This window comes from Protomyctophum parallelum, assembly GCF_964188405.1.
Source record: "Protomyctophum parallelum genome assembly, chromosome: 2".
In the NCBI taxonomy this organism is placed as follows: Eukaryota; Metazoa; Chordata; class Actinopteri; order Myctophiformes; family Myctophidae; genus Protomyctophum; species Protomyctophum parallelum.
In genome coordinates, this window is record NC_139699.1 from 14844000 (window position 1) to 14857030 (window position 13031).

A 13031-nucleotide genomic window follows, 5' to 3' on the forward strand; every position below is an offset into this window, starting at 1 on the left:
ATGTCCCTATGGGGGACATGGGGACATCCCTATGTCCCTATGGGGGACATGGGGACATCCCTATGTCCCTATGTCCCCCCATAGGGACATCCCTATGTCCCTATGTCCCCCCATAGGGACATCCCCATAGGGACATCCCTATGTCCCTATGGGGGACATGGGGACATCCCCATAGGGACATCCCCATAGGGACATCCCCATAGGGTCATCCCTATGTCCCTATGTCCCCCCATAGGGACATCCCTATGTCCCCCCCATAGGGACATCCCTATGTCCCCCCATAGGGACATCCCTATGTCCCTATGTCCCCCCATAGGGACATCCCCATAGGGACATCCCTATGTCCCTATGGGGGACATGGGGACATCCCCATAGGGACATCCCTATGGATCCAGGGAGGTATTAGACGTTTGAGGCTGAGGGCTCTGAGCCACTCTGGTATACTGATATTGTGCATGTTGGCTCACTGGAAACACTCTGCTACCCCAGTGGTCCTTGAGTGGGTTCCAAATGGGTGTGTTAAGGCTCATACATAGTCTGGATTTTCGGTGGTTAGGTGACCACCGAACTACAACATGGCGTCACAAGCCGCGGTGAAGAGCAAACCACCGCCACCGCCTCAGCCCTTCTCTCTGTTTTTACTCACCACCGCTCAACGTTATTTCAGCTCCGGTGGTCAGCTCACCACCGGAGCGGTGGTCACCTCACCACCGAAAATCCAGACTATGAATAGGCCTTAAGTAATGGGGGTCCTTGACATTTTTTTTGAGAACCACTGCACAGTAAATGGTATCATAATCAGTACCATAGGTAACACCTGTGAAGTAGGAATACTTCTTTCCAAAATGGCTGCTGTGCGCATATAGGCTATACACTATTCTGCCATACAGTATTGCACATTCAGTGCCGTCACCTTTTCACTAAAAGATGATGTTTTCCCCAAGGAAGGATATCTCTCACCAACGTCTCTGAGCGAAAGGACAAGATGAGGCTGGGAATGACCCTGACGTCCAACCCCAAAGACAACAGCTTTGTGGTCAGTGTTGATTCTGTTGACTAGACTAAGACAAAATGACCGAAAGACTAAGATTTTGTCGACTATAAGACTAGGCTAAGACTAAATGATGTCAGATGACTAAATAGGACTAATACAAAATGGTGTGTTCAAAAGACAAAATGAAATTTTGATGAAATTGGAAGTTAATTGTTTTTGATCGTGAACTTATATGTTTAGAATTGGGGAATACACAGATATACAGTTACTGTACACTAGTACATTTGACATACTGTAAGAGTTGAATGGCCACCATGTAGACATATATTTCTGGTATAAATAATTGTGTTTTGGTTTCAGCCAGGAATGTGGGCTTGGCTGCAATTTGCAACACTAGATTGTTTTATCTAATGGGTTGGATCTAGAGTTGAATCAACAGCTCCATTGACAGCCCATTCATCTACGTTAAACTCACCAACACTGCAGCTGTATGGAATGTATTGACAGAAAGTATCTCATAATAACATCAGGTGGACTTTTATGAAATACAGAATGAGGATAATTCAAGCTTTCCAGCTGCAAATTAATTAGTTGGTGAGTTTAACGTTGTATAATACGATCAGATAGAACTCTAGATTCAACAACCCATTTAAACAATCTAGCGTCGCAATAAAAGGACCACTACGGTCATATGAGTATAAATACTTCACTATAGTCGTATGCGTATAAATACTTGTTCAATGTTTCAGGCCTGTGGGCCTCTATGGTCCTATGAGTATAAATACTTGTTCTATGTTTCAGGCCTGTGGGCCTCTATGATCATATGAGTATAAATACTTGTTCTATGTTTCAGGCCTGTGGGCCTCTCTGGTCATATGAGTATAAATACTTGTTCTATGTTTCAGGCCTGTGGGCCTCTATGGTCCTATGAGTATAAATACTTGTTCTATGTCTCAGGCCTGTGGGCCTCTATGGTCCTATGAGTATAAATACTTGTTCTATGTTTCAGGCCTGTGGGCCTCTATGGTCCTATGAGTATAAATACTTGTTCTATGTTTCAGGCCTGTGGGCCTCTGTGGTCCTATGAGTATAAATACTTGTTCTATGTTTCAGGCCTGTGGGCCTCTGTGGTCCTATGAGTATAAATACTTGTTCTATGTTTCAGGCCTGTGGGCCTCTGTGGTCCTATGAGTATAAATACTTGTTCTATGTTCCAGGCCTGTGGGCCTCTGTGGTCCTATGAGTATAAATACTTGTTCTATGTTTCAGGCCTGTGGGCCTCTGTGGTCCTATGAGTATAAATACTTGTTCTATGTTTCAGGCCTGTGGGCCTCTGTGGTCCTATGAGTATAAATACTTGTTCTATGTTTCAGGCCTGTGGGCCTCTGTGGTCCTATGAGTATAAATACTTGTTCTATGTTTCAGGCCTGTGGGCCTCTGTGGTCCTATGAGTATAAATACTTGTTCTATGTTTCAGGCCTGTGGGCCTCTGTGGTCCTATGAGTATAAATACTTGTTCTATGTTCCAGGCCTGTGGGCCTCTGTGGTCCTATGAGTATAAATACTTGTTCTATGTTTCAGGCCTGTGGGCCTCTGTGGTCCTATGAGTATAAATACTTGTTCTATGTTTCAGGCCTGTGGGCCTCTATGGTCATATGAGTATAAATACTTGTTCTATGTTCCAGGCCTGTGGGCCTCTGTGGTCCTATGAGTATAAATACTTGTTCTATGTTTCAGGCCTGTGGGCCTCTGTGGTCCTATGAGTATAAATACTTGTTCTATGTTTCAGGCCTGTGGGCCTCTGTGGTCCTATGAGTATAAATACTTGTTCTATGTTTCAGGCCTGTGGGCCTCTGTGGTCCTATGAGTATAAATACTTGTTCTATGTTTCAGGCCTGTGGGCCTCTGTGGTCCTATGAGTATAAATACTTGTTCTATGTTCCAGGCCTGTGGGCCTCTATGGTCCTATGAGTATAAATACTTGTTCTATGTTCCAGGCCTGTGGGCCTCTGTGGTCCTATGAGTATAAATACTTGTTCTATGTTCCAGGCCTGTGGGCCTCTGTGGTCCTATGAGTATAAATACTTGTTCTATGTTCCAGGCCTGTGGGCCTCTATGGTCCTATGAGTATAAATACTTGTTCTATGTTCCAGGCCTGTGGGCCTCTGTGGTCCTATGAGTATAAATACTTGTTCTATGTTTCAGGCCTGTGGGCCTCTGTGGTCCTATGAGTATAAATACTTGTTCTATGTTCCAGGCCTGTGGGCCTCTGTGGTCCTATGAGTATAAATACTTGTTCTATGTTCCAGGCCTGTGGGCCTCTATGGTCATATGAGTATAAATACTTGTTCTATGTTCCAGGCCTGTGGGCCTCTGTGGTCCTATGAGTATAAATACTTGTTCTATGTTTCAGGCCTGTGGGCCTCTATGGTCCTATGAGTATAAATACTTGTTCTGTTTCAGGCCTGTGGGCCTCTGTGGTCCTATGAGTATAAATACTTGTTCTATGTTCCAGGCCTGTGGGCCTCTATGGTCCTATGAGTATAAATACTTGTTCTATGTTCCAGGCCTGTGGGCCTCTGTGGTCCTATGAGTGTGGCAGCTCATACTACAGCACGGGGATCTGTTCCAGAGTCAACGCCAGCTTTAAGTTCTCCAGAACCATCGCTCCAGCCTTTCAGAGTAAGCTTTAAATCTCCCATAGAACCTTTCATACAATTTACAATTTAGGCATTTAGCAGACGCTCTTAATCCAGAGCGACTTACATTAAGCAAGAACAAAAAAGCATGGGAATACATCACATAAAAAGCATTTATCATGAGACATGCGTAAGCTAAGAACGTAACAGTGTAATATCTATATGAAACTATACATATAAACTATACATATATACTATACTACTATACTATACTAAGAACGTAACAGTGGAATATCTATATAATTAAACTATACATATAAACTATACATATATACTATACTATGCTATGCTATACATATGTACTATGACGTGCTATGACTACATACAATGCAATTATAGTGCTGTCTACATAACATGCTATAAGTCATAGGTTTAAGTTCTCCATAGAACCTTTCATAGTAAGGTTTAAGTTCTCCATAGAACCTTTCATAGTAAGGTTTAAGTTCTCCATAGAAAGGGTTTAAACTTTAAAGATAGAGTGCCGTGATTCTTGTATTCTTTCCAGGTGTTTCATGTGTTTATGAGGTGACAGTACTCCATTAGAGCCCTTGGTGTGGTTGTTATGTGCAACAATGTCTTCCCTAGTTTGTATTTAGGGTTTCTTCCTGGATGCTGAAACCTTGACAGTCAAACGTGCCAATGAAATAAAGAGTGATATGTGACATCACAATGTCATCCCCTCGCCTAACCCCTCCGCCTTTATCAACAGCTGTGGGTGTGGCTTCAGTACAGGTGGATCACCACCCATCACCCCCCACTAGGCAAACCAGGCATACTTAATGAACTTAATGAACTGCTGGGCGTGTCCACAGAAAAACTCAATTTTAACAATTAGTGTACACATTTTGAAAAAAAAACGTTGTGCTTATATAATAATCATGATCATGTTTTAGGGTGGAAAATCATGGCACGCCATCTTAAGTTAGACTTGTGGAATTATTAATTTCCTCATTTCTGTTTCTTTTCAAATGCAAACACAATAAGATCCTTAGTGCTCATTTAAATTGTTGGAAAGAGAAAAAAAATACTGACATGTTATTTATTTGTAACGAATGTGATGAAGACGTTGATGTTTCTCCTCAGGGTGTGAGACCTAATGTGATGAAGACATGTTTCTCCTCAGGGTGTGAGACCTAATGTGATGAAGACATGTTTCTCCTCAGGGTGTGAGACTTAATGTGATGAAGACATGTTTCTCCTCAGGGTGTGAGACATAATGTGATGAAGACATGTTTCTCCTCAGGGTGTGAGACATAATGCGATGAAGACATGTTTCTCCTCAGGGTGTGAGACTTAATGTGATGAAGACATGTTTCTCCTCAGGGTGTGAGACCTAATGTGATGAAGACATGATGTTTCTCCTCAGGGTGTGAGACCTAATGTGATGAAGACATGTTTCTCCTCAGGGTGTGAGACCTAATGTGATGAAGACATGATGTTTCTCCTCAGGGTGTGAGACCTAATGTGATGAAGACATGTTTCTCCTCAGGGTGTGAGACCTAATGTGATGAAGACATGTTTCTCCTCAGGGTGTGAGACCTAATGTGATGAAGACATTTTTCTCCTCAGGGTGTGAGACATAATGTGATGAAGACATGTTTCTCCTCAGGGTGTGAGACCTAATGTGATGAAGACATGTTTCTCCTCAGGGTGTGAGACCTAATGTGATGAAGACATGTTTCTCCTCAGGGTGTGAGACTTAATGTGATGAAGACATTTTTCTCCTCAGGGTGTGAGACCTAATGTGATGAAGACATGTTTCTCCTCAGGGTGTGAGACCTAATGTGATGAAGACATGTTTCTCCTCAGGGTGTGAGACATAATGTGATGAAGACATGTTTCTCCTCAGGGTGTGAGACCTAATGTGATGAAGACATGTTTCTCCTCAGGGTGTGAGACCTAATGTGATGAAGACATGTTTCTCCTCAGGGTGTGAGACTTAATGTGATGAAGACATGTTTCTCCTCAGGGTGTGAGACCTAATGTGATGAAGACATGATGTTTCTCCTCAGGGTGTGAGACCTAATGTGATGAAGACATGTTTCTCCTCAGGGTGTGAGACCTAATGTGATGAAGACATGATGTTTCTCCTCAGGGTGTGAGACCTAATGTGATGAAGACATGTTTCTCCTCAGGGTGTGAGACCTAATGTGATGAAGACATGTTTCTCCTCAGGGTGTGAGACCTAATGTGATGAAGACATGATGTTTCTCCTCAGGGTGTGAGACCTAATGTGATGAAGACATGATGTTTCTCCTCAGGGTGTGAGACCTAATGTGATGAAGACATGTTTCTCCTCAGGGTGTGAGACCTACATGGACATCATGATCGTCCTGGACGGTTCCAACTCCATCTATCCTTGGAATGAAATCCAGGCTTTTCTCATCAACATTCTGCAGAAGTTCTACATCGGACCAGGTCAGATACAGGTGTGTGTGTAAAGATGTTCACTCATTGGACCAGGTCAGATGCAGGTGTGTGTGTGTGTGTGTGTGTGTGTGTGTGTGTGTGTGTGTGTGTGTGTGTGTGTGTGTGTGTGTGTGTGTGTGTGTGTGTGCGTGTGCGCATAATGTTCACTCATTGGACCATGTCAGATACAGTACATACAGTGTGTGTAAATATGGAGGTCTACATTGCATTCTGAAGGATATAATAATAGACGTGCTGCTGAAATAGCCTACCAAACAAAAATGATTCAATAAATATGAATGCACATTATGCTGAGTAAGTTAATGCTTACTATGGAGCTTGACAATGCACATTTTATAATATTGAAATTAGTATATTATTATGCGGATATAGGGAAAGAGACATTACCCCAGGTGAAGGAGTTTAAGTTTCTCGGGTTGGGAACGAGACATTAGTAGAGAAGTTTAAGTATAGCGGAGTCTTGTTCATGAGTGAAAGGAGGACAGAGAAGGAGATCAGCCGATAATCGGAGCGGCAGGGGCGGTATTGCAGTCGCTGTAACGCACTGTTGTGATGAAAACAGAGCTGAGCCAGAAGGCAAAGCTCTCTGTCTACCGAGCAAGTTTCCTTCCTATATGGTCATGAAGTGTTCTTACTCTATAATATGGTCATGAAGTGTTCCTACTCTATATGGTCATGAAGTGTTCCTACTCTATATATGGTCATGAAGTGTCCCTACTCTATATATGGTCATGAAGTGTTCCTACTCTCACCTATGGTTATGAAGTGTTTCTACTCTCACCTATGGTCATGAGGGGTTCTGATCGGAGGATTTTAATGCAAAAGATGAGTCAATAAAAGTACTTGAGAAAAAGTCTGGTCTGATGGAAAATTTATTCCACAAAGTAAGATGTACCGTACAAATTATGAAGTCACGACCGCTCAGATTGAGTCGTCGGGGCCACATGAAGTAACAATATGGTTTCACCTGCTTATATCAAAGCACATTTTCAGAGAAATGGGTGGGTCCGGCACATTGCATGGCTGGGCAGTAACAGTTTGGGCTGGTTCAAACTAGTTGCGTGCCTGGCCGTACAAAGCCCATTGATAGATGTAGCAGTGTCGTGACCTTGGAGAAGGCAGGGGAGGTGCTGTGTGAGAATTATTACACGCAGCATCTGTGCCCACGCCTCTCTGAAAGGCCTCTGACAGTGCCTTCTTGACAAAGGTGCTCACTGGAGACCTATTTGTAATCAGCATTGGAATTTGAGAACAACATGTTAAAAGATACCAAAATAGGGAAATTAGTGAATATGAACATGGGGATTATTATATTCCCTCCAATCAGAAGTTACTAATGTTGCTCTGGAGAGGGAAGGATGGAGCTGTTGCCCCCGCGACCCGACTCCGGATAAGCGGTTGAAGATGGTTGTATTCTCCTCCGCGTCATCAGTGCCCATACCCGAGGCGGGGTTGGCAAAAGGGCCTTTCTGTGTGGAGTTTGCATGTTCTCCCCGTACCCTCACAAAAAACATGCAGTAATCCTGGTCCGGTAAGCCTGGGAAAAAGGAACTGTTTGGAATAACGTTCCTTCCACGCGCTACGTCCAACCAGGGAAACTCCCCCCTGTCACGTGTAGGAGGAGCAACTTGGACACTCAGCCATGAAGGAAGCATGAGTTCAAGTCCGTTGCTCTCCCCAGGTTGGCGGAGCGTTGACACCGGGGTGAAAAATGGGTTACAAAATGGTGTTGTATTATTTAACGGTTCCATCGTTGTGTGTGTCTTCAGGTCGGGGTGGTCCAGTACGGGGAGAAGGTGGTCCTTGAGTTAACCCATTCTGAACGGGAACCCATTTTGGTGTTAGCATCATGTTATGCTTTAGCTATTGAAAAATAGCAGATCTATAAGCTCATAGCGCGCCACTGTCTGCTATTTTTGAAAAATCGAAGAGCGACTGACATTTTTAGAATCTGATCTCAGGTCAGAATGGGTTAATCAGACCAGTGTGTGTCCAGTGGAAACCTCGTATGAATCTGATCTCAGGTCAGAATGGGTTAACGGTTCCATCGTTGTGTGTGTCTTCAGGTCGGGGTTGTCCAGTACGGGGAGAAGGTGGTCCCTGAGTTAACGGTTCCATCACTGTGTGTGTCTTCAGGTCGGGGTTGTCCAGTACGGGGAGAAGGTGGTCCCTGAGTTAACGGTTCCATCACTGTGTGTGTCTTCAGGTCGGGGTTGTCCAGTACGGGGAGAAGGTGGTCCTTGAGTTAACGGTTCCATCGTTGTGTGTGTCTTCAGGTCGGGGTGGTCCAGTACGGGGAGAAGGTGGTCCCTGAGTTAACGGTTCCATCACTGTGTGTGTCTTCAGGTCGGGGTTGTCCAGTACGGGGAGAAGGTGGTCCTTGAGTTAACGGTTCCATCGTTGTGTGTGTCTTGAGGTCGGGGTGGTCCAGTACGGGGAGAAGGTGGTTGTATTAGTTAACGGTTCCATCACTGTGTGTGTCTTCAGGTCGGGGTTGTCCAGTACGGGGAGAAGGTGGTCCCTGAGTTAACGGTTCCATCACTGTGTGTGTCTTCAGGTCGGGGTTGTCCAGTACGGGGAGAAGGTGGTCCCTGAGTTAACGGTTCCATCACTGTGTGTGTCTTCAGGTCGGGGTTGTCCAGTACGGGGAGAAGGTGGTCCCTGAGTTAACGGTTCCATCACTGTGTGTGTCTTCAGGTCGGGGTTGTCCAGTACGGGGAGAAGGTGGTCCCTGAGTTAACGGTTCCATCACTGTGTGTGTCTTCAGGTCGGGGTTGTCCAGTACGGGGAGAAGGTGGTCCTTGAGTTAACGGTTCCATCACTGTGTGTGTCTTCAGGTCGGGGTGGTCCAGTACGGGGAGAAGGTGGTTGTATTAGTTAACGGTTCCATCGTTGTGTGTGTCTTCAGGTCGGGGTGGTCCAGTACGGGGAGAAGGTGGTCCCTGAGTTAACGGTTCCATCACTGTGTGTGTCTTCAGGTCGGGGTGGTCCAGTACGGGGAGAAGGTGGTTGTATTAGTTAACGGTTCCATCGTTGTGTGTGTCTTCAGGTCGGGGTGGTCCAGTACGGGGAGAAGGTGGTTGTATTAGTTAACGGTTCCATCGTTGTGTGTGTCTTCAGGTCGGGGTGGTCCAGTACGGGGAGAAGGTGGTTGTATTAGTTAACGGTTCCATCACTGTGTGTGTCTTCAGGTCGGTGTGGTCCAGTACGGGGAGAAGGTGGTCCATGAGTTCCAACTCAGTGATTACAAGTCGGTGGAAGAAGTGGTGAAGAGAGCACGCAGCATCGAGCAGAGAGGAGGAGAGGAGACCAACACGGCTCTGGGCATCAACATCGCACGGTACTAATATCATTATTACACACTATTAATATCATATCTGCATTAACATCGCACGGTACTAATATCATTATTACATAACATTGCATGGTACTAATATCATTATTACACACTATTAATATCATGTCTGCATTAATATTGCACGGTACTAATATCATTATTACATAATATTAATATCATGTCTGCATTAACATCGCACGGTACTAATATCATTATTACATGCTATTAATATCATATCTGCATTAACATTGCATGGTACTAATATCATTATTACATGCTATTAATATCATATCTGCATTAATATCGCATGGTACTAATATCATTATTACATGCTATTAATATCATATCTGCATTAATATCGCATGGTACTAATATCATTATTACATGCTATTAATATCATATCTGCATTAACGTCGCATGGTACAGAATTATATGCAACATATCTGCATTAATGTTGCACGGTAGGGAACACTGTGACGCCCCCTAGGGGACACGGTGGCGCAGTCGGTAGCGCTGTCGTCTCACAGCTAGAAGGTCCTGCAGGGTTCCATTCCATTTACAATTTAGTCATTTAGTAATCACTTGTAATCCGATCGAAAATAAAAAAAAAGTCTCATTTTACGAGACCACTAAAAAAATATTTTTTTTAAACGAGAAATGTCGAAATATATTAATGTATGCAGTCAATACTTGGTCTGGGCTACTTTTGAAAAAAAAAAATTCATCAATGGGGCGTGGCATGGAGGTGATCAGCCTATGGCACTGTTGAGGTGTTATGGAAGCCCAGGTTTGTTTGATAACATCCATAAATATATTTTTTTGTCTCATGTCTCACACCTTCCTCTTGACAATACAACCTATTCTGTGGGGTTCAGGTCAGGTCAGTTGGCTGGTCAGTTAAGCACAGTATTACCATGATCAGTACACCAGTTACTAGTAGTTTTAACACAGTAATACCATGGTCAGTACACCAGTTACTAGTAGTTTTAACACAGTAATACCATGGGCAGTACACCAGTTACTAGTAGTTTTAACACAGTAATACCATGGTCAGTACACCAGTTACTAGTAGTTTTAACACAGTAATACCATGGTCAGTACACCAGTTACTAGTAGTTTTAACACAGTAATACCATGGGCAGTACACCAGTTACTAGTAGTTTTAGCTCTGTGGGCAGGTGCCAAGTGCTGCTGGAAAAGGAAAATCAGCATCAACATAAAGCTTGTCAATGTACTGAGGCACACAGTGCTGTAAAATATCATAATAGATGGTTATGTTGATACTCTGGACAAAACACAGTGATGATTTTGGCCATGTTATCTGCTGGTGTTGATCACTGACAGTGAAAACTTTACAGCCATCTTTTTAGAGTACATTGTGCTTCAGTATGTTGACAAGCTTCATGGAGATGCTTGTCCTTTCCAGCTCGATTTGTCACCTGCCCACAGTGCCAAAACTACTAGTAACTGATGTACTGACCATGGTATTACTGTGTTAAAACTACTAGTAACTGGTGTACTGACCATGGTATTACTGTGCTTAACTGACCAGCCAACTGGCCTGACCTGAACCCCACAGAGAATCTAGGTATTGTCATGAGGAAGGTGTGAGACATGAGATTCAACAACACAAATGCATTTACGGCTGTTATAAAAGCAAACCTGGGCTTCCATAACACCTCAACAGTGACAAAGGCTGATCACCTCCATGCCACGCCCCATTGATGACATAATTTGTTCAAAAGTAGCCCAGACCAAGTATTGACTTGGACTCCTCATGCATAGTAGGAAGCATGAGGTCATTCCGTTGCTCTTCCTATATGGCATAGGAAGTGTAGCGTCCAGGATTACAAATTGGGAAGCAAAAATCGTGGGAAATAAACTACACATTTTGCCACAACTCCGAGGGGTTCATAATAATGCAACTACGCGTGTTATTAAACTACAGCTCCGAGGGCTTCAAGCAAGGCGGTCGGCGAGGTGCCAAGAAGGTGATGATCGTGATAACGGACGGAGAGTCACATGACAGCCCGGACCTGCAGCAGGCCATCGAGGACAGCGAGAAGGAAGGCATCACGCGCTACGCCATCGCTGTGAGTATAATTATCCTAGCATCACGCGCTATGCCATCGCTGTGAGTATAATTATCCTAGCATCACGCGCTATGCCATCGCTGTGAGTATAATTATCCTAGCATCACTCTACTACGCCATCGCTGTGAGTATAATTATCCTATAGCATCACGCGCTATGCCATCGCTGTGAGTATAATTATCCTAGCATCACACGCTACGCCATCGCTGTGAGTATAATTATCCTAGCATCACGCGCTATGCCATCGCTGTGAGTATAATTATCCTAGCATCACACGCTACGCCATCGCTGTGGGTATAATTATCCTAGCATCACACGCTGCGCCATCGCTGTGAGTATAATTATCCTAGCATCACGTTACATGCCTAGTTTTGAACTAATCTCCGTAGGTTCTTGGCTACTACAACCACCATCAACCCTGAAACGTTCTGAACTAATCTCCGTAGGTCCTTGGCTACTACAACCACCATCAACCCTAAAACGTTCTGAACTAATCTCCGTAGGTCCTTGGCTACTACAACCACCATCAACCCTAAAACGTTCTGAACTAATCTCCGTAGGTCCTTGGCTACTACAACCACCATCAACCCTGAAACGTTCTGAACTAATCTCCGTAGGTCCTTGGCTACTACAACCACCATCAACCCTAAAACGTTCTGAACTAATCTCCGTAGGTCCTTGGCTACTACAACCACCATCAACCCTAAAACGTTCTGAACTGATCTCCGTAGGTTCTTGGCTACTACAACCGACGAGGCATCAACCCCGAGGCCTTCCTCAACGAGATCAAGTACATCGCCAGCGACCCGGACGACAAACACTTCTTCAACGTGACGGACGAGTCTGCTCTGAAGGACATCGTGGACGCGCTCGGGGAACGCATCTTCAGTCTTGAAGGTTTGACCTATGACCTAGGTCATTTGACCTATGACCCCAAATGCACACTGATTTGTATATTTATATAACCTATACTGCTGTGGATGAAGTAATTTAAGTGAACAGGTTACCGTGGCTTTTGGCCAAACAAGGCATGAGTTATGCTTGTTCAAAGTGCCTGCTATATATTTATCCCCTCCTATTCCCAGCTTTGTGTGATTGTGTGTACCCCATATAGGTTAGATTTGATTGGCTGAGTATGAAATGTTATGTATGATGGACTGGTCAGAGCGCCCCTCACTTCACACGTGAGTGTGATTTTTTCGGCCCCCAAACTCTGGAATGAACTCCCCAACCATCTCAGAGCTGCTCCCTCTCTCCTCTCCTTCAAAACCTCACTTAAAACCCACCTCTTCAGAATAGCTTTCCCCAGTTGAGGTCTCCTTTATCTTTTTATCTTTTTAACCCTGTATCTGTTATGTTTTAGCTTTGATCTTTTTTCTTAATAAAGTCTGTTCCTGGTGTTCCCATGTAAAGCGCTTTGGGTATTTAGAAAAGCGCTATATAAATCTGAGCTATTATTATTATTATTATTATTATTT

At 44.0% G+C, this 13031-nt stretch overlaps 2 protein-coding genes across 4 annotated transcripts in view; one reads left to right on the top strand and one right to left on the bottom strand.

Moving 5' to 3' along the window:
- Window positions 1-13031, bottom strand: part of atxn1l (ataxin 1-like) — a 303220-nt gene that overhangs the window by 48716 nt on the left and 241473 nt on the right. The window lies entirely within an intron of this gene.
- Window positions 1-13031, top strand: part of itga11a (integrin, alpha 11a) — a 95230-nt gene that overhangs the window by 38308 nt on the left and 43891 nt on the right. For 2 of the 3 annotated variants that reach the window (XM_083758392.1, XM_083758393.1), the window contains exons 4-9: window positions 945-1036; window positions 3562-3676; window positions 5995-6122; window positions 9315-9463; window positions 11409-11553; window positions 12285-12450. In XM_083758392.1, the coding sequence (XP_083614518.1) occupies window positions 945-1036; window positions 3562-3676; window positions 5995-6122; window positions 9315-9463; window positions 11409-11553; window positions 12285-12450 (795 nt within the window). The remainder of the gene's footprint in view (window positions 1-944; window positions 1037-3561; window positions 3677-5994; window positions 6123-9314; window positions 9464-11408; window positions 11554-12284; window positions 12451-13031) is intronic. The other variant, XM_083758394.1, reaches the window with a different exon arrangement.